Below are 19,903 nucleotides of genomic sequence, written 5' to 3'. Positions count from 1 at the left end.
GTGGCCAAGTCTCATTAGCCCCTGTTCTTAAACTACGTCCTCACGCAGCGCATCCGTCGCGGTAGTCCATACGTCATCGGCCGGCTCCCACCCTGAGACGACAGGGACTCGACCGTAGAACCCGCGGCGGCTGCTGGAAGGAGCGGTGAAGGCTATGGCATCAGCGATGGCCGGAGCGGGGCCGGCTCCGGGACTCCCGGTGGCGGGAGGGCCCGTGGTCCCGGGGCCTGGTGTCGGCATCCCGGGCAAGAGCGGCGAGGAACGCTTGAAAGAAATGGAGGCGGAGATGGCCCTGTAAGGCCCTGAGTAGGGAAAATAAAAGCTGTTCCCGGGCAAACCCACTCAACCCTGTAGCCTCCAGGTCTTCAGAAGGCTGAGATGTGGTTCCAGAAAGGGCCGTGGGACCCGAGGGATGCGGGGAGGCGTTAGCTGGGATGAAGGCGCTGTGGAGAAGTGCCCAGCGCCTCAGGCTTGGTGAGACCTGACCTATGGTATCTGTCCCGCTCCCCCAGGTTTGAGCAAGAAGTATTGGGAGCTCCGGTGACCGGAATCCCAACTGCTGTGCCTGCGGTGCCCACGGTAGAAGCGATGCAGGTCCCTCCAGCTCCTGTGATCCGCCCAATTATCGCCACCAACACATACCAACAGGTAAGGCGGGAGCTACAGTTTGAGTCGGGAGAACACAATGGTTTGATCCCCATAGGGGCTTATCTATGGACAGCGATTGACGTTTTGGCTGGCATGACAACTTAAGTGCCAGGGACTCAGGATGCAAGACAATATATTTAATCCATTGGAAACTAGTATTCTACAGTATCCTCCCCGGTAGAACTTTTTGCAATGTTAGAGTATTCTATATAAACAGCTCTTGAAAGTTTATATTCACAGCTTTGGGATGTAGTTCGGTGGTAGAGCACTTAGCCTGGCAGAGCCCAATTTTCTAAGCCCACCACCACCACGACAAACCCCCAAAAAATAGTAAAATGTCTATCTGTGTTGTCATTCCGAAGACTCATTGATAATACTCCAGGTGCTTAATAGTCAGCTGTAAGAAAGAAGCTGAGGAAAGAAGGAAACGGAGGAGCTATTTAGAGGAACGCCAGCAGAGGAAGCTTGTTAATTCTGTTCACAGTTAGTAGGTGGGCTGGGCTGCAGCTTATGGCTCTGGCACAGTTCAATCTCTTGCATTTCGGAGGGAACAAAAAAGATCAAAAGCACTTTTGTGCCTTCTCAGCACTAGGCACTGTCCTAAGCAAGGGGTGTATAGGAGGAAACAACAGAAAAGTTCCTGTTGTTTCTTTGGCCTTACAAAGTGGTAAGAGTTTTTGGTTTGGTTTGTTCTGTTTTTTTTCGAGACAGGGTATCTCTGTGTAGCCCTGGCTGTCCTAGAATTCACTCTGTAGACCAGGCTGGCCTTGAACTCAGAAATCTGCCTGCCTCTGCCTCCCAAGTGCTGGGATTAAAGGCGTGCGCCACCATGCCCGGCTGGTAAGAGTTTTATTAGCAGTCAGGGAAGGCCTTTTTGATTTGGTATTAGTAAAGCAAAGATATAAATGAGATGACTAAACCATGCAGATGTCTGGAGTGATGTTATCCTAGGCAAAAAGTTGTCCATGCAAAGACTGCGTCAGCGTTGTCTTCTTGTTCATGCAACAGGAGAGAGGTCAGTGGCTAGAGAGGAACAAAGCAAAGGGAAAGTGGAGACGATTAAGACCATGGTGGAAGCTAGATCTAGCAGGGTCTTCCGAGCCACTTTACAACGAAATGAGGAACTACTGGAGAATTCTAAGGTGGGCGGTAGTGGTCCAACTTACAGGTTAAGCAAGTGGCTTTGGCTGTCTGGATAATATTCTAGAGAGGGCAAGGGTGAGTTCAAGGAGATGGGGGAAAAGGCTAATAATCTAGGTAAGGTAGCGGTAGACAACGGAGTATGGGGTCTGCAGCCTCACCCTGAACATACCTGTTCTCAGAAATGACAGGGACCTGGTTAGTCCTTGGATGGGAGATAGTGCTGTAGGGAACTGAGTCAGAGAAGTTGATCCTGGGAGATATTAATAATAAAAGCTTAAGCTATTAAGTGGTGGTGGCGCACGCCTTTAATCCCAGCACTTGGAAGGCAGAGGCAAATAGATCTTTGAGTCAGAGGTCAGCCTAATCTATAGATGGAGTTACAGAACAGCCAGGGTTACACAGAGAAACCCTGTTTTGAAAAACAAAAACAACAAAAATAGCTTTATTTAGTATGGCTCCAGAAGCCCCAGTGAAGAGACCTTGTGGCAGACCCTGACTGGTCACCAGACCTATAAAACAAAGCGTAAAAGTGTTAACCTGCCAGCGGAGCCAGCATCTCTAAGCCACAACTCCTCCCCAATAGGTCCAACAGACTCTGGAGGCCCGCGCAGCTGCTGCGGCCACAGTTGTTCCTCCCATGGTAGGAGGCCCTCCTTTTGTGGGCCCAGGTAAGTGACAAAATAAGGGGCCCTGTTTCAGGCAGGGTGGTAAAAGGGGGTGCCCAGAGGTTGCCTCCCACCTTCCTCATCTCTTCCTCCCCACAGTTGGCTTTGGCCCTGCCGATCGTGGTCACCTGGACAGTCCTGAGGCTCGAGAGGCCATGTTCCTGAGGCGAGCAGGTAGGTTGGGGACCAAGACCTCACTTTTGGCCAGTCACACTTGTTTGGGTTCAGGAACTCTGGCTCTGCCCTGCAGCAGATCCCTTTTTCCATCCTGATACTGTCTTCGTTCAGTACATCCCTGACCATGTCCTTCCGGACCGTCTCAGGTCATGGATCTCAGTCGGATCCTCTCAGATCTAGTCTAGTCCTGCACTTGTCGTGCAGAGCTTGGAGCACCTTCTAGCAAGTTCTTACTATGCTTGTCGTCTTTTACTTCCTCTGACAAGCAAGCTTTGTGAAGGGCAGAGCTCTTGATTTTTGTCACATAGTAAACATGACATACAACCACCGAGGGGAGATGGGCTGTCTAGACCAGCACCAGGCGGCTGACTGGTAGTCAGGGCGCTTGGTGACCGGGTTCCATGCAGAGGCATATGCTCCAGCTCATTCAGGAGTGCCAAGCATGGCTGAGATGTCAGCAAGTCAAGGGCCTTGTCTCTTCTGCTGCATGGTCAATCAGCTATGACCCTCCAACCTTCCTGTCCACCGCCATTGCCCACGCTTACACTCAGTCACATCCTGCTGGGTTTTGTGACATTACTTGTGAGAATATGTGGTGAGATGCGTTCTCAGTTGAATATAAAATTTTGTTAACTGTGTTTTATATATTAATGCTGTTCTGCTGGTCTGTTCTTGTGCCGGGGGTGAACCCGGGGCCGAGAGTGTGCTATATACTAAACTATATCCAAGCCCTTGGCTTTTAGAAATAAGACGTTGCTATGCAGCCCAGGCTGGCACAAACTCAAATCTCCTGTGTGTGCTGCCTGAGCACTACACTTACTGGCATGTCCCTCTCTCCCCATCTTTCTCTTTAATCTGATTTAAAAGATAACAAATGTTAACATCTATTCTTTAGTAACTTAGTGAACATCTGACTTGGTCACCCTGCCCAGCTCCTTATCCTGCTGTGCCCTTGGAAGGATACCATGGCTCAGCTAGAAAAGCTGTTTTGATGCCTCCCAGTCTTTCTCCTGGGGCTCTCCGATCCCCACCCCCACCCATATCCTCTGGAATATGCCTATACCGGAAGGGAAAGGTTTTCCTTATAAATGCTCTCCATGGCAGTGATATTTCTACTCACCCTTTGCTTGATTACTTTCATTATCCTGAGGTCCTAGCTCATGTGTTCCTTTCTCCAGGAGGCCTCTAGTTCCCCCACACACACCCCTGCTGGCTGGGTCAGGATGGGGATGCTCTTGCCTCTGACAGCTCCCTGGGCTGCCCTTCTCTGGCAGTGCATGGATTGCCTCCTATCCTGGACCAAGAGCCCCAGAGGACCATGTGGTCTGCAGGATTCCTAGCACTGTTGCCAGCGGGCTTAGGCCCACGGAAAGTCCTCACAGTCAGTGTGCTGAGTGAGTCGATGGCAAGAACACTTCACCTTCTAAACAGCTCCTCAGTCTCTTCTCCAGGATCTCCTGGGTGCTCAGAATACCAAACACCTTGTCCCAAGAGTCCCTTTCCCCCATGACACCCCCATCTCTCTCTCCCACAGCTGTGGCCCCTCAGAGGGCCCCTATCCTGCGTCCTGCCTTCGTCCCCCACGTGCTACAGAGAGCAGGTGAGGGGCCAGGGTCATGATCCCTGCCAAGCAATTTCTCCCAAGCCATGGGACTCCCCCACTAACACCCTGACAGATTCTGCCCTTTCTTCTGCAGCTGGTGGCCCCCGACCTATGGCCCTGAGGCCTCCACACCAGGCCCTGGTTGGACCCCCTCTGCCTGGGCCTCCTGGACCACCCATGATGCTGCCACCAATGGCTCGGGCACCTGGACCACCTCTGGGTTCTATGGCCGCTCTGAGACCTCCCCTGGTAAGTGGAGACTGCTGTGGTTAAAGGTACAGTGGTTGGGGCCCCCAGTCCTGACTTACATTAAGTCTTTCTTTCCCCGACTTTGCTTCTGCGTCTTTGTACCCCTGTTCGTTTATTTCTTTGTATGACAAAAACAAAAAACAAAAAAAACTTGGTTTTCTTTGCTTGTTGGAACCAATAACTTACTATAGAGCTCAGACTGCTCAGGCTGGCCTAGACCTTGTAGTCCTCCTGCCTCTCCGCCTCCCGAGTGATGAGTCATGTGGACCATGCCCAGCTTCAGAGAGTCTGAAGAGAAACACCTACTCTGGATTAGTTCCATGTGTTTCTGTTTTCCTTTGATTGCCCTTTTTTTTATCCTATGTGCATTCACTGTCTCTTTTGCTGCCTGCAGTTCTCTGTGTCCAGCTACTATACTTCTTTGCTCACTGTTCCCTGGCTCCCAGACCCTTGCTCTGTACACAGTGGGGACAGTAAAATGCCAGCCTGTGAGCTTCCCGTCTCTAACAGCCTTTCCTTGCCCACAGGAAGAGCCAGCAGCTCCTCGAGAGCTAGGCCTAGGCCTTGGTTTGGGCCTGAAGGAGAAGGAAGAGGCAGTAGTGGCCGCAGCGGCTGGGCTGGAGGAAGCTGGCGCAGCAGTGGCAGTGGGTGCAGGAGGAGCCCCAGCTGGGCCTGCAGTCATTGGTCCCAGCCTCCCACTGGCCCTCGCCATGCCCTTGCCTGAGCCTGAGCCCTTGCCCCTCCCACTGGAGGTGGTACGTGGCCTGCTGCCTCCGCTGCGAATTCCTGAGCTCTTGTCTCTCCGTCCACGACCTCGGCCCCCTCGGCCTGAGCCTCCTCCTGGCCTCATGGCCCTAGAGGTAAGCAGGGAATGTACAGAGAGGGGACAGAAAGGGCCAGGAGAGAACAAAAGCCCATGAGTTTCCACACACAGAGGGTGCCGGGTGAGGGGAGGCAGCCCCTCATACTCCACGTCTGGAAGCAGAACTAGTACTTGAACGGGAGGTGCTGTGGCTGGAGGCATTGTGGAGCATGAGACTTCCAACACCCTTCCCTTCCTTCCCCCACAGGTCCCAGAGCCACTGGGTGAAGACAAGAAGAAAGGCAAGCCGGAGAAACTGAAACGCTGCATTCGCACCGCAGCGGGCAGCAGCTGGGAGGACCCCAGCCTGCTGGAGTGGGATGCCGGTGAGTGCCAGAGCCAGAGGCTGCACTCAACTTTCAGGGCCACCCGGGTGACTCTGCAGTGCCTGGAGGGCAGGACTCCCCCACCGTGCTGGGAAATGGTGGGCAGAATTGGTCTCTAGGGCTTTGATGATGCCTCTCTGGAGCCCAGGCTGGCCTTAACTTTCAATCCTTTTGGCTCAGCCTTGTGAGTGATGGAATTACAGGTGTGAACCGCCATGGCCGTTTGTTACCGAGGGCTTTCGGACTCTTACTTGTGGGGAACCAGGCCTGCTGCAGGGCAAAAGGATTTTGTTTCAACTTTATATGAAAACTTGAAAGCACCCAGTGATACAGTGAATAACCTACCTGCTGCCTAGATTCCACAGTTAGTTTGTTTGTTTGTTTGTTTGTTTGTTCAAGACAGAGTTTCTCTGTATATCCCTGCTGTCCTGGAACTCACTTTGTAAATCAGGCTGGCCACCACACCCGGCTTAGATTCCACAGTTAACATTTTGCTATATTTGCTTTATTCCTGTGTGTTTAGGTTTCCCCAACCCATACACACACACACGCACATGCACACGTACACGTGCACAGAATCTCACAAAGCTAGGGATGGGTTTCAAGGCCATGTGCACGCTAGGTATCTATAGAATCCTACCTTCACAAAGTCATGCCTATGTTTGAAATAAGAATTGAAATTATTTTTGTTGTTTTGTGAGGTGGGGTCTCGTGTAGCCCAGATGGACCTCAGACTCATGTAGCCAAGTAAAGTGTTGAATTTCTGCCCCTCTGCCTCTGCATGTGGCGTGTACCACCACTCTTTAGTTTTTGCAGTGCCAAATTAAACCCAGGGGTACAGTCAGCTCTACCACCTGCTTAACATCCCTAGCCTACTACTTTGTTTTTAAATACCTCAGAATTCACACCTAAGGAAGACATTCTCTCATGATACTATTAGAACAGCTAGGAAAACAATTATAACTGATGTATTTACAAGCTCTCTATATAACCAGGCCAGTCGTGAGCTTATCATTCTCTTATGTCAGCCTCCCAAATGCTGGAACTACATACAAGTGTGCTTTACTTAGACCCAGCTTCTACTCTTCTTCTTTGTTCTGATCACACTGGCCTACGGAGCCTAGGCATGTAGCTCAGTGGTGGAGCACTTGCCTAGCATATGTGAGCCCCTGAGTTCCATCTCCCAGTACTGCAGGAAAAAAATTGAACAAACTGACAATAGATACTTCAGTGGTGAAAGAGTACTTACTACATCAGTTTAGTTCCTACATGAAGCCACTCAAAACTGCCTGTAACTCCAACTCCAGGGGACCTGAGACTTGTAGACCCCAGGAACAGCAGTGCTCACATGTGCACCTTCCCCCACACAGACACAGACACATGTACTTAAGAAATTAAAAACTTTAGGCCAGGTATGATGACACACTTAAAAGGCAGTCAGATCTTGAGGGTTCCAGACCAGTCAGGGCTACATAGCCATATGCCTATGACTTTGTGGCCAGCCTAGTTTTCAATAGCAACTTCCAGGACAACCGGGGCTACATCATGAGGCTTTGTCTCAAAAAAAAAAGAAAAAAAAGTTATTTTTTTTTCTTTTAAAAAAAGAAGATAAATCCCAGAATAAATGAGAGAGGGTGTCTAGATTCCAGCCAGCATCCTGCATGCTGGCCCAGGTTCACAGACATAAAGCCAGGAGGGCAGAGGTATTCTAGTGGTACCTCTGCGTCCTTGATTGCCCCTACAGACCTTGCCCAGGAACTTCAACAGGAAACATGCTTTTTTTTTTTTTTTTTAAGATATTTTCTTTATTTACATTTCAAATGCTATCCCAAAAGTTCCCTATACCTTCCCCCCGCCCCTGCTCCCCTACCCACCCATTCCCACTTCTTGGCCCTGGCATTCCCCTGTGCTGGGTCATATAAAGTTTGAAAGACCAAGGGGCCTCTCTTCCCAATGATGGTCAACTAGGCCATCTTCTGCTACCTATGTAGCTAGAGACACGAGCTATGGGGGTACTGATTAGTTCATATTGTTGTTCCACCTATAGGGTTGCAGACCTCTTCAGCTCCTTGGGAACTTTCTATAGCTCCTCCACTGGGGGCCCTGTGTTCCATCCAATAGCTGACTGTGAGCATCCACTTCTGTGTTTGCCAGGCACTGGCATAGCCTCACAAGAGGCTGCTATATCAGGGTCCCTTCAGCAGAATCTTGCTGGCATGTGCAATAGTGTCTGGGTTTGGTGGCTGATGATGGGATGGGTCCCCAGGTGGGGTAGTCTCTGGATAGTCCATCCTTTCATCTTAGCTCTAAATTTTGTCTCTGTACCTATATCCTTTCATGGGTATTTTGTTCCTTATTCTAAGAAGGAATGAAGTATCCACACAATGGTCTTCCTTCTTGGTTTTCTTGTTTTGCAAAATGTATCTTGGGTATTCTGAGTTTCTGGACTAATATCCACTTATCAGTGAGTGCATATCTAGTGACTTCTTTTGTGATTGGGTTACCTCACTAAGGATGATATTCTCCAGATACATCCATTTGCCCAAAAATTTCATAAATTCATTGTTTTTAATAGCTGAGTAGTACTCCATTGTGTAAATGTACCACATTTTCTGTATCCATTCCCTCAAGCTGGCTATTATAAATAAGGCTGCTATGAACATTGTGGAGCATGCATCCTTATTATCAGTTAGAAGATCTTCTTGGTATATGCCCAGAAGAGGTATTGCTATGTCCAATTTTCTGAGGAACCGCCAGACTGATTTCCAGAGTGGTTGTACAAGCTTGCAATCCCACCAGCAATGGAGGAGTGTTCCTCTTTCTCCACATCCTCGCCAGCATGTGCTGTCACCTGAATTTTTGATCTTAGCCATTCTGACTGGAGTGAGATGGAATCTCAGGGTTGTTTTGATTTGCATTTCCCTGATGACTAAGGTTGTTGAACATTTTTTTCAGGTGTTTCTCAGCCATTCGGTATTCCTCCGTTGAGAATTCTTTGTTTAGCTCTGTACCCCATTTTTTAATGGGGTTATTTGAATTTCTGGAGTCCAGCTTCCTGAGCTCTTTGTATATATTGGATATTAGTCCTCTATCAGATTTAGGATTGGTAAAAATCCTTTCCCAATCTGTTGGTGGCCTTTTTGTCTTGTTGACAGTGTCTTTTGCCTTACAGAAGCTTTGCAATTTTATGAGGTCCCATTTGTCAATTCTTGATTTTACAGCACAAGCCATTGNTGTTCTGTTNAGANATTTTTTNCNTGTNCCNATATCNTCGAGGNTTTTNCCCACTTTCTCCTCTATCAATTTCAGTGTCTCTGGTTTTATGTGGAGTTCTTTGATCCACTTAGACTTGAGCTTTGTACAAGGAGATAAGAATGGATCNATTCTCATTCTTCTACATGATAGCCGCCAGGTGTGCCAGCACCATTTGTTGAAAATGCTGTCCTTTTTCCACTGGATGGTTTTAGCTCCCTTGTCAAAGATCAAGTGACCATAGGTATGTGGGTTCATTTCTGGATCTTCAATTCTATTCCATTGATCTACCTGTCTGTCGCTGTACCAGTACCATGCAGTTTTTATCACAATTAGGAAGCATTCCTCTTGTAAGAAGTGAGACAAGTACCTGCCCACAAAGATGTGTTAGCTGGGCTGGCCAGGGGGCACAAGCAGGTGGACCTCTGGGTGTTGAAGGCCAGCCAGGGTACATAGCGAGACCCTTCCCTCTACCCTCCAAAAAATAAAAGTTTTAAGCTGGGAGGTCAGCTTGTGGACACTTGGCTTCAGGACCCACCTCTGCAGCCATTTTCTTATGAAGATGGTCTTGCCAGTGTGCCTGACTTGTAATATCTTATATGCTTTCTAAGTCGCTAGGTCAGTGGCCTTGCTAGAAATATCTCACAATAGGTTGTCTGCCTATTTCCTCCTGGGTTAGCCTATTTCACTCTCAAATAGTATCTTTAATCACCTTGGACGCCATGATGTAGCCTCAGCCATAGCTGAGGACAAAACAAACTGCCTGTCACTCCAACCCTCCGCTGCTGCCTCCTTCCTGGGATAGGGCTGTGGCCTGGTGCAGTTCACTTGATCATTCGACAGTAATTCAAGAGCATGCCTTCTAGAGGTGTAGGACATGAGGATAAACCCAAGAGTGGTTTCTCCTTGGAGAAGGGGCAGGCAGTGTGCTCTCATGTCAATGTGGAGTTAAAACAGACTTTAAGACTTTTCAGAGGCGGCCCAGCTAAGGAAGAATAAGGTGTCTCAGGAGGCTGGTGAGTGCCAGAAACTCAAAGGACCAAGGACAGACTAAAGCTAAGACAGAGTTGAGACTTCATTATAGAAAGAAGTGACCACTGTAGGTGAGGGACGGCTGTGCTGTTGGAGGTTAAAGGTGTAGACTCTGGCTGAGTGTGTTCACACCTGTACTTCCAGGATGGAGGTTGAGGCAGAAAGATTGAGTTTGAGGGCAGCCTGAGCTACTACATAACAACCTATTTCAAAGGGAAAATAGAGTAAGACTCTGCAACCAGATTTCCTCCCAGCTCTCTGCTTGCTGTAAGTTCAGGCAGTAGCTTGATTCCTCTACCTCTGGGGGAAGGGCCTAGAGAGTCCCAGAGGCTTCCCCTGAGGCTGCCTAACTCAGGGTTCAGCACTACATGGATGCTGGCAGTTAGTAACTGAAGGTTCTGGGCAGAGCCTGGGAATGGAGGAGCACCTGGGATGCGCTGGCCTGACCTCTTCTCTCCTCATCCCAGATGACTTCCGGATCTTCTGCGGGGATCTGGGCAATGAGGTGAACGATGACATCTTGGCACGAGCCTTCAGCCGTTTCCCATCCTTCCTTAAGGCTAAAGTGATCCGTGACAAGCGCACAGGCAAAACCAAGGGCTATGGCTTTGTCAGCTTCAAGGACCCCAGTGACTATGTGCGCGCCATGCGAGAGATGAATGGTGAGTGAGGCCTCTCCCGGGGAGGGTGGGTGTGGTAGAAGCCTGACCTCCCAAGTCTGACCGGAACCCTCCATTCCCACAGGGAAGTATGTGGGGTCACGCCCCATCAAGCTTCGCAAAAGCATGTGGAAGGACCGGAACCTGGATGTGGTCCGTAAGAAGCAGAAGGAAAAGAAAAAGTTGGGCCTCAGATAGGATCTGTGGCTAGGCACCCACTCCCACCCGGCCATGCACTAGCTCCTTCCAACAGTTGTCCACTCACCTGTCCCAAAACCAGTTTCAATAAATTACCTTCATTTCCATCCCTGACTGGACTTAGAAACTGTTGGCCAACAGGGCCTGGCTCACCCCACTTGAGAACTGAGAACTTTGAAAGTTTATCTAGCAAACATTCAGATGAACAATGTTGAGTGTCTGGTCTGTGGCTATTACTTCTTCTAATAGGATTTTTTTGTTGTTGTTGTTGTTGTTTTGTTTTGCCATGTGTATGTGTGTGCATGTGTGTGCGTGTGCGCGTGCATGGAGGAGGGGATCAGATTGGTCATCAGACTTGGTATCAGACAAAGTATCTTTGCCCACTGGGTCACTCACCGGCTCCCTCTGATGGGATCTCTTATGTTCCTGGCTGACCTCAAACATGGATGTGGTTTACAACTCTACTCCAGGAGCAAGCATTTGAGGCCTACCTGGGCTACATAACAAGAACTTGTTTTAAAAGGGGATACTCCGCTCTCCAGGATTACATGTATGCGGTACTGGGAATTGAATTTAGGGCTTTGTGTATACTAGGTAGGCACCTACCATCAGAGCCTTACCCTCAGCCTCTAGCCTCCTAAATTCTCACATGTATGCCAAGTGTTAGCCCATTCCATCTGAGGAAGAGGGGCTGTTGAAAGGTCAAAGCCAAACCTAGCTTGGGTCTATGTTTCTGACTCCAGCCTGTGCTCTTGGTACTGCCCTCCTAGAATGCACAGCCACCATGGGTAGACTTGCATCTGTTCCAGGATCTGAGCAGTGCTGGGGACACTGTGATTACCATCAGCTCTTAGAGCTCATGAAATGCTATCTCCATGGACCCCAAGCCAGATGGCCTGGAGTGGTTAGGCCATGGACTGGGGAGCCCAGGAACAGAGACATCCTAAAGGAGAAATCTGGTATGAACGAGCTCTGTATGTAGTCCCAGCTGGGATAAGCTTGCATTCCCACCTCAGTCTCCCAAGTGTTGGGATCCCAGTGTTGACTGCCGTCTCTGGCTCAGAGACTGTCTTCACCCTATCTTGATCACCTCGTGAACTTGCGGTGTCAGCAGAGACTGTACACACCACATCTCTTGTAGGCTTCTGGGTTTCCATTTCTCTCCCCTCTCCAAACCTACTAGCTTTCTGTGCCTCTGGGGTCTATACATAGCTTCAAGCTTGAAGTCCGAGTGGGTGATGCATGAGAAGAAGCCCAGCACTTGGAAAGCTGAGGCAGGAAGATCACCATGAATTCAAGGCCAGTCTGCACTTCATAGCAAGATCCTCTTTCAAAAGCCTGCAAAGTGAAATTCCTGAGCTGAGGGTGACTGCGTACACCTGTATGAATGGGGAAGGGGAACTGGGAAGGGTTCCAAAGAACAAGACCCAGCGCTGGGAGGCAGAGGCAACAAGATCTCTGTGAGTTTGAGACCAGCCTGGTCTACTTAGGAAGTTATAGGACAGCCAGGGCTACAAAATGAGACCATGTCTCAAGAAGAAAACAGGGAGAGGGGGAGGAAAGAAGAAAAGGAAGTAAGAAAAAGATCTAGAGCTGGGCGGTGGTGGCACACGCCTTTAATCCCAGCACTTGGGAGGCAGAGGCAGGCAAATTTCTGAGTTCGAGACCAGCCTGGTCTACAGAGTGAGTTCCAGGACAGCCAGGGCTACACAGAGAAACCCTGTCTCGAAAAACCAAAAATAAGTAAATAGATAAATTAATTAAATAATGCCCAGAACCCAGCACTTTATAGAAGCTAGGCATGCCCAAGCTAGAAGGCAGAGGTACCAGGCTGGAGTGTAGGAAGGAGATGTGGAGGTCTGCCAGAGACACAGCCATCAGAACCCTAGATTAGGGAACAAATTAAGGAAGAAGACTGGGGCTTGAGAGTGGAGAGACAATGCCAAGGCTCTCCAGGAAGATCGCTCTGGAGAGGTGTCAAATTTCTTCTGTTCCTGTCTCCCCCCACACTCTTTACATTACAACTCCCTCCCTGACGTCACATTTTCCAGTCTGGCCACAGGGGTGAGGGCCTCCCTCCCTGGCAGGAAATGCCCTTTAGCCCCCTGCCACCTGGAATGAACTACTCAGCCCCCAAACCCTTAGGCTCCTTTCTCCCTGTGGCCAGCTCTTCCCACCCTAAATGCCCTTTCTTCCCTGCAACTAGAAGAGTAAGGGAGGAGATGGAAAGGTGACCCAGGAAAAGGAGTTGTCAGAGAGCAAAGGACAGAGGTTGCAACAAGCAGAGATGTATGGATGGGGGCAGAGTTAGGAGCTATAAAAGTCCTAGCAAGGTACAGAGATGGAGGACACAGTGTCCGGGGAGTGAGACAGATCCAGGGCTATGGACCACAGGGAAGCAGGAGACAGGAGAGGCCACCCTGGGGCAAGAAGGCCAACAGGGACCCGAATTAGGGGTTGGGGGAATCGATGACGATGACCTCTCCAGGGGTTCATGGCTAGGCCCAAGAGACTGTTCTCTGGGGGGGGGGGGGGGTCTGTTTCTCTGCAGAATGGAAGAGCTGTACTGTGTCCCTCACCCAAATACTAAAGAATGAAGGTTCTGTGCGAGTTCTGTGGCATATTAAAAAGATCTGGGGCAGCCATCAAGAGATGGCTCAGTGCTTCAGAGCACTTGATGCTCTGCAGAGGACCTGAGTTTGGTTCTCAGTGCCCACAAGGTGGCTCACAACCATCCATAGTTCCATTTCCAGAGGATCCAATGCCACCTGATTTCCACAGGCACCAGGCATGCACATGCTGCACAGACATACAGACTGACAACCCTCGTACACAGAAATCTTTTCTTTTAAAATTTTTGCTAGGCATCATGGTGCATGCTTATAATCCCAGAACCTAAGAAGAGGAGGAAGGAAGATCAACAGTTCCATTTGAGGCCAGCCTGGGCTGCATAATCAAATACTCTAAAAATCAAGAGTTTAGATGAGTGAGGTGGTTCAGTGGGTAGAAACACTAGAAACACATGGTGGCAAATCCTATTGACCCAAGTTTGATCCCTATGATCCATATGGTGGAAGAAGAGTACTAACCCCCACAAGGTGTCCTTTGACCTCTAACAATGTACACACACACACACATTACAAACCAATACCAGGCAAGGTGGCACATGCCTTTAATCCTAGCACTCAGGAGGCAGATGGAAGCAAATGTCTGTGAGTTTGAGGCAAGCTGGGGCAACATAGTGAGACCCTGTTCTGAAAGAGAGAGAGAGAGAGAGAGAGAGAGAGAGAGAGAGAGAGAGAGAGGAAGAGAGAGGGAAAGGGAAGAAAGGAAAGAGAGAGAGAAAGAGAGAGAGAGAGAGACTTGGTGGGAAGGTGGGCTCCATGGCTAAAGGTGCTTGCCACACAAGTCTGAAGACCTGAGTTCAAGGCCATGTGAAGGTAGAAGGAGAGAAGGGACTGCACACACAGTTGTTTTCTGACTTCGGCATGCACGTCCTGGCACGTGCACAGCAAGAGCAACAGAAAGTTGAGGGTAGCGGCATAGCTGAATGGTAGAGCGCTTGCCAGAGCGAATAAGAGAAAAGTGCTTGTACTTATTACGCTTAAATAGGGTCTCACTTGTAAGCCCTGGCTAGCCTGGAACTCACTATATAGACCAGACTGGCACTGAGATGCCAGAGATCTGCCTACCTAGTGCTGGGGTTAAAGGCATACACTACCATGTCTGGAAATAAAAATGCTTTAATATTGAGTATGTACTCATTTATAATAAGTATTTTTGTTGGATTGGTGTGATTCTGGGTTTTTGTTTTGTTTTGTTTTGTTTTGTTTGAGACAGGGTTACGCTGTATAGCCCTGGTTGTCCTGGAACTCACTCTGTGCTGACCTCTAACTCAGAGATCCACCTGCCTNTGCCTCCCAGTTGCTGGGATTAATTAAAGGTGTATGATAGCATTGTCCAACCAGTAAGTAAATTTTTAATATTAAAATTAAGTATAAAAATTGCCTCAAATATTTTCATATTAATATTTACTTATTAATATTTACTAAGCAAGTACTTAGAAAAATGAGTACAACATTGTCTGAGGCCAAATTACTGAAGCCAAGGTTTGACAGGCTTAGCAAATTAAAACAAAACAAAGAACCAAAATAAAAAAACAGGACGCCTAGTTACTGAGTTTTAGTTTAACAAGCAAATGCTTTTTGGTGTAGCTATGTCCCAAATATTGTTTGTATACTTTTGCACATTGTGCATGTGATTCTTTTCTGAATCAGTTGAAGCAAGCTTCAAACAAAACACTTCATTCCTAAATGACTCCACTTTCTAACCTATCACTGCCCCACATAAAATTATTCCACATAATAACTCACATTCAGTTCGTACTCAAAATTCTCCAGTTGTTCGGGACTGCTATAGCCCAGAAAGCCCAGAAAGAAGAAGAAATGGGAGAAAGCATGCCTCAATTTCCCCCTTCATAAATTCCCCCTTAAAACACTTCCCCCTTAAGAAGATTAAATGAAGGCCCGTTGTCACGGCTTCTCGGACCCAGAAGACCCTCATTTAACGTCAGTGGCTACTATTACTATTATCATCCATAATGATGTTATTTTGATTATGGTAGTAGCTCCAGGACACCCTCCCTGTTCCTGGTAAGGGATTCAGGGTTGGATTCTCCCCACCCCACCCCGATCTGGCTGTCTGTCACCCTGCCGATTGTGACGTAGGCTGATGCTAGGGAAAGGGGGCATCTGGCCGGAAATCCCTCTTCCTGTTGCAGATAAGCCCAGAGCTGCCCAGCTGACCCCAGACCCTCCTCCCCCACCACTTTTCATGTCACACCATCAAATCCTCAAGACGGGGAACCTGTCCAAGCCCCTCACCCCATCCCCACTACCCCGTAAGCACCCCTTAGACCTCAGCACCCCCATTCCTGCCCTGCCCCTGTTCCCCAGGTCCTTTTCCAAGCCCAATTCCTCCCCGAAAAGGAACCATTGCAGGGACCCTTGCACATCCCTAAAGCAGGGGGTGCAGCTTGACCACGCCCCCATCCCTGCAACTTGACCCAGGCTGCGACCCCCAGCTCTGACGTCTCGGAAAATTCCCCCTCCCCTATCAGGCCCCCCGGGAAGGGTGCATGGTATGAAATGGGGCTGAAACCCCCCTGGCTAGGAGAGAAGGAACCTGCCAGAGGTGAGCCACGAACTGGGGACTGAATGCCTGGGAATCTGAACTAGGAAGGACCTGGGAACTCCAAGATGCAGGGAACCTGGATTTAAGCGTCTAAGAGAGGGGGAAGGAACTGGAAACCAATATTCCTTTTCCTGGGGAAGGAGGTTGCAGAAGTCTACTCTGGGTCTAAGGGAAACAAGGGTTGCAATCAGATTCTTGGGTCCCTAAATGTCACCAGCTTGTCCATTACCCTCGGAACTTTCTTCTCTCAACCAGAACTATCAGAACAAGCGTCCATGGACCTGTGGAACTGGGATGAGGCGTCACTGCAGGAAGTGCCTCCTGGGGACAAGCTGACAGGACTGGGTAAGCTGCTGTGGCTTGGGACAAAGTGTATGCAAGGCTCCAAGGATGCGGGGTCCCTTGACCCCTAACCGGAACGTAACATCTTTGTTGCCTGCAGAAGGAGCAGAATTTGGTTTCTATTTCCCTGAAGTGACTCTGCAAGGGGACACGCCGCCGATCACACCGATGAATGTAGAAGGCTGCTGGAAAGGTGGTTGCTGGGCATGACCCCCTGTGTGCTGGGGGAGGAGGGTGTGGAGATCCTGGGCTTTTTAGAAGGAGCGAGGGTGCTGAGCGGGAAGGAAGTAACATGTTTGGAATCTTGAGATTGATGGAGGCGTGAGTGGAAGGCCGAGGTCCCTAAGTCATTACCCACACCTTTCCTAAACTCAGCTCTCTTGTCCAACATAGGGTTCCCAGAGCTGGACTGGAACTCCGCTTTACCTCACGAAGAAGTACCTTTCCAGGCGGGTGAGTGGTAGAAAATAGAGATGGGAAGAGAGGAACTAGGGTCCTGACACACTAGAGCTGAGTTCAGACCCCCTAGTCTACAGAGGAGCGGGACTAAGACTGGGGACACCTACATCTTCAAACCCATATGAGGCTCCAAAACTCCCCTAAAACTCCCAAAGGTGCGGGAGACCAAAACTCGTGGGCTTCCCTTGTTTAAGGTCTGTCTTCCTCGCAGAGCCCGTTGCTCACCCCCTTCCGTGGTCGCGAGACTGGACAGACCTGGGGTGCAACACCTCGGACCGGTGGAGCTGCGCTTCACAGACGCCAGGCCCCGCCCCTCCGGGCACGAGCCCCTCCCATTTCGTCGGCTTTGAAGGGGCGACCGGCCAGAATCCTGCCACCTCGGCGGGAGGGGTCCCCTCGTGGTCGCACCCTCCGGCCGCCTGGAGCACCACCAGCTGGGACTGTTCTGTGGGCCCCAGTGGCGCCACCTACTGGGACAATGGCCTGGGCGGGGAAGCGCATGCGGACTATAAAATGCCATGGGGCGGGTCTGCCGGTTCGGACTACACCAGCACGTGGAATACTGGGCTGCAGGACTGCAGCATCCCTTTCGAGGGGCACCAGAGTCCAGCATTCACCACGCCCTCCAAATCGAGCAAGCAGTCTGATAGAGCCACATTGTCTCGCTACTCCAAAACTAACCACCGAGGTAAGAGGCTGCAAACTGCAGAAAAGGTGAAGCAAAACGGATTAGGACTGGGCCTGGATACCTTGGGGGTGGGGTCTGTGTAACTAAAAGAGGCGGGATCGAGGAAAACTGGCAGCTAGAGGAGAGGGGTTCTGTATCAGAAAGCAGAAGAGGGAACGGGTGAGAGGACGGAACTTACTTTCTAGGGACCAAGAGGACAAAAACCCCTAGGTTATGTGAGAGGACTCCTGGGTCTTCGAGGTGGGGAGGCCAAACTCCTGAATCTCCTAGATGTGGCTCAGGCAGCCAGGAGTTCCTGAAACTGGCCCTTGGGTCTCTACTATGGAGGGATCCGAACTCACAGACTCTGGAGGAGGAACAGAGCTGGACTCCTGGGTCCTAAATTGGGAAAACCTGAACCTTTTAGACTTCAAAGTGAAGGCTCCCCGACTCTTAGGTTCGCCGCAGCAGAGTGTTCTGCGTCTGAGAAACCTGGCATTCACATGCATCTCTCTCTCTCTCTCAGGTCCCATTCAGCTGTGGCAGTTCCTACTGGAGCTGCTCCACGACGGGGCGCGCAGCAGCTGCATCCGCTGGACGGGCAATAACCGCGAGTTCCAGCTGTGCGACCCCAAAGAGGTGAGACAGCTCCCCTTGCCGGGCAAGCCCAACTAGTTCTAGCCCCGCCCCCACCCACTCACAACCCCTCATGCCCATCAGCACTGAGACCCGCCCCGCCCATAGCAGCTAAGACCCTGGTCCCTCTGACCTTAAGATTGTGTCCTAGGTGGCCCGGCTGTGGGGCGAGCGCAAGAGGAAACCGGGAATGAATTATGAGAAGCTGAGTCGAGGTCTACGTTACTATTACCGCCGCGACATCGTGCTCAAGAGTGGTGGGCGCAAGTACACATACCGCTTCGGGGGACGTGTGCCTGTCCTCGCCTATCAGGATGATATAGGGCATCTGCCAGGTGCAGAAGGCCAATAAAAATAATAATAATAAAAAATACCCCGTCGAACCTGCGTGTCTGGTGTCTGTTTCTTTTCCACTGATACCTACTCGACCTGTCAAGGGAGCCTAAATGTGCACCCCGACATTTCAGGCTCCACCCAGATTGAGGTATCCGGACCCCTGTCTGCCTTTAACCGAGTGTTTCCCTCCTGTGGTCCCTAGACTGTCTGTCATAGTTCCTTAGTCCTTAGTTTCAAGACGACCATCAAGGCCATTTCACTATGAGAGATGATGCAGATTACTGATTTCACAGCATTCAGGAGACTGAGGCAAGATAATGGTAAAATTAGGGGCTCCAGACCTACCAGAACTACAAACCAGTCCTTAGTCCTAAAAGGACCCAGGAGGGAGGACCAGACCTGCTCCCTTCCATTGGGAACCTGTAAACTACAAAGTCCCTGCTCCCTCCCTACCAGTTTTCCCCAGTCCTTCCTCGCCTTTGGAATCTAGGTCCCACCACTTCCCACCGCCTTTGCTCTCTCTGCATCTTCTGCACCTCTCACCTTGGTTAGTTTGAGGTAAGTAGTCTGTAGGGTCTGTTGTGTGCCAGTCCTGTATAGGAACTTTTAAAGAAATTGGACTTCTTTAAAGATTTGTATATTTTATGCATGTGACTACACTGTCATCCCTCTCTTCAGACACACCAGTAGAGGGCATCAGATCCCATTACAGATGGTTGTGAGCCACCATGTGGTTGCAGGGAATTGAACTCAGGACCTCTGGAAGAGGTCCAGTGCTCTTAAGTGCTGAGCCATCTCTCCAGCCCCAAAACTGACAATAGTTTATCCTCTGAAATTTATCTAAGAGTTTAATCCCTGAAGTTTTATGTTAAATATATTAAGAGCATAGAAAGTGAATCTGTGGCAGAGATGGTGGCCTGTTTGGAAATAATTATATGATTAGGAAGAAGTCCCCGTGGTTGCATTCTGATGTTTTATAACTAGAGCTAGAGACACACAAGGGTGTTTCAGTCTCATACTATGTGATGTCTCAAGATGACCGGCAAGAAGGTCATTTCACTGTGAGTGTTGACTCAGGCTGCTAATTTCATAGCATTTGGAAGACTGTGACAGGAGAATTGTAAATTTAGAGCCTCCAGACCTTCCTGAACTATATAGCAAGGCATCATTTTTTTATTTAAACAAAACAAAACAAACAAAACTCCATCGGGGCTGGAGAAATAGCTCTTTGGTTAAGAGCACTGACTGTTCTTCCAGAGGATGCTGTTCTCACAAGGCAGCACATAACTGTCTGTAACTGCACTTCTAGCAGGACAGCTTCAGATATACATGTAGACAAAACACCAATCCACATAAAATAAAATAAAAAAATTTAACAGCCCATAAAGTACTGAAATGACATAATCAATTGAACCCTGCTTAGAGCCACAGTTCTTTTTTTTTTTTTTTTTTTTAA

The 19,903-nt window shown here is 49.5% G+C and overlaps 2 protein-coding genes across 3 annotated transcripts; both read left to right on the top strand.

The window, feature by feature from the left end:
- Positions 1 to 10,921, top strand: Rbm42 (RNA binding motif protein 42). Of its 2 annotated transcripts, XM_021193380.2 has the most exons (10): positions 1 to 294; positions 513 to 648; positions 2,375 to 2,459; positions 2,556 to 2,630; positions 4,168 to 4,233; positions 4,310 to 4,485; positions 5,013 to 5,345; positions 5,556 to 5,673; positions 10,425 to 10,619; positions 10,702 to 10,921. In XM_021193380.2, the coding sequence occupies exons 1-10, from the start codon at positions 155 to 157 to the stop codon at positions 10,812 to 10,814; spliced, it is 1,437 nt and encodes a 478-aa protein (XP_021049039.1). In that variant the 5' UTR covers positions 1 to 154; the 3' UTR covers positions 10,815 to 10,921. The 2 variants fall into 2 exon arrangements, with proteins under 2 accessions (XP_021049039.1, XP_021049049.1); XM_021193390.2 differs by lacking the exon at positions 4,168 to 4,233 and having other exon boundaries at positions 53 to 294; positions 4,331 to 4,485.
- Positions 10,922 to 16,266: 5,345 nt separating this feature from the next.
- Positions 16,267 to 18,465, top strand: Etv2 (ETS variant 2). Its single transcript, XM_021219168.1, has 6 exons — positions 16,267 to 16,352; positions 16,453 to 16,542; positions 16,743 to 16,802; positions 17,020 to 17,496; positions 18,002 to 18,114; positions 18,263 to 18,465. Exons 1-6 carry the CDS (start codon positions 16,283 to 16,285, stop codon positions 18,461 to 18,463), a joined length of 1,011 nt encoding a protein of 336 aa, XP_021074827.1. The 5' UTR covers positions 16,267 to 16,282; the 3' UTR covers positions 18,464 to 18,465.
- Positions 18,466 to 19,903: the final 1,438 nt, after the last annotated feature.

The sequence above is a fragment of the Mus pahari genome, chromosome 1 (genome assembly GCF_900095145.1).
Source record: "Mus pahari chromosome 1, PAHARI_EIJ_v1.1, whole genome shotgun sequence".
In the NCBI taxonomy this organism is placed as follows: Eukaryota; Metazoa; Chordata; class Mammalia; order Rodentia; family Muridae; genus Mus; species Mus pahari.
The sequence above is the reverse complement of the archived record's forward strand: the minus strand, read 5'-3'. Positions and strand labels throughout refer to the sequence as shown.

What these genes read in the sequence shown, in the direction of transcription:
- Rbm42 (XM_021193380.2), top strand. Translation starts at nt 155, where the DNA reads ATGGCATCAGCGATGGCCGGAGCGGGGCCGGCTCCGGGACTCCCGGTG. An exon ending in CCACCAACACATACCAACAG is followed by an intron (nt 649 to 2,374) that starts GTAAGGCGGGAG and finishes CCTCCCCAATAG; the next exon opens with GTCCAACAGACTCTGGAGGC. An exon ending in CCACGTGCTACAGAGAGCAG is followed by an intron (nt 4,234 to 4,309) that starts GTGAGGGGCCAG and finishes ACACCCTGACAG; the next exon opens with ATTCTGCCCTTTCTTCTGCA.
- Etv2 (XM_021219168.1), top strand. Translation starts at nt 16,283, where the DNA reads ATGGACCTGTGGAACTGGGATGAGGCGTCACTGCAGGAAGTGCCTCCT. An exon ending in GGACAAGCTGACAGGACTGG is followed by an intron (nt 16,353 to 16,452) that starts GTAAGCTGCTGT and finishes TGCCTGCAGAAG; the next exon opens with GAGCAGAATTTGGTTTCTAT. An exon ending in TGTAGAAGGCTGCTGGAAAG is followed by an intron (nt 16,543 to 16,742) that starts GTGGTTGCTGGG and finishes TGTCCAACATAG; the next exon opens with GGTTCCCAGAGCTGGACTGG.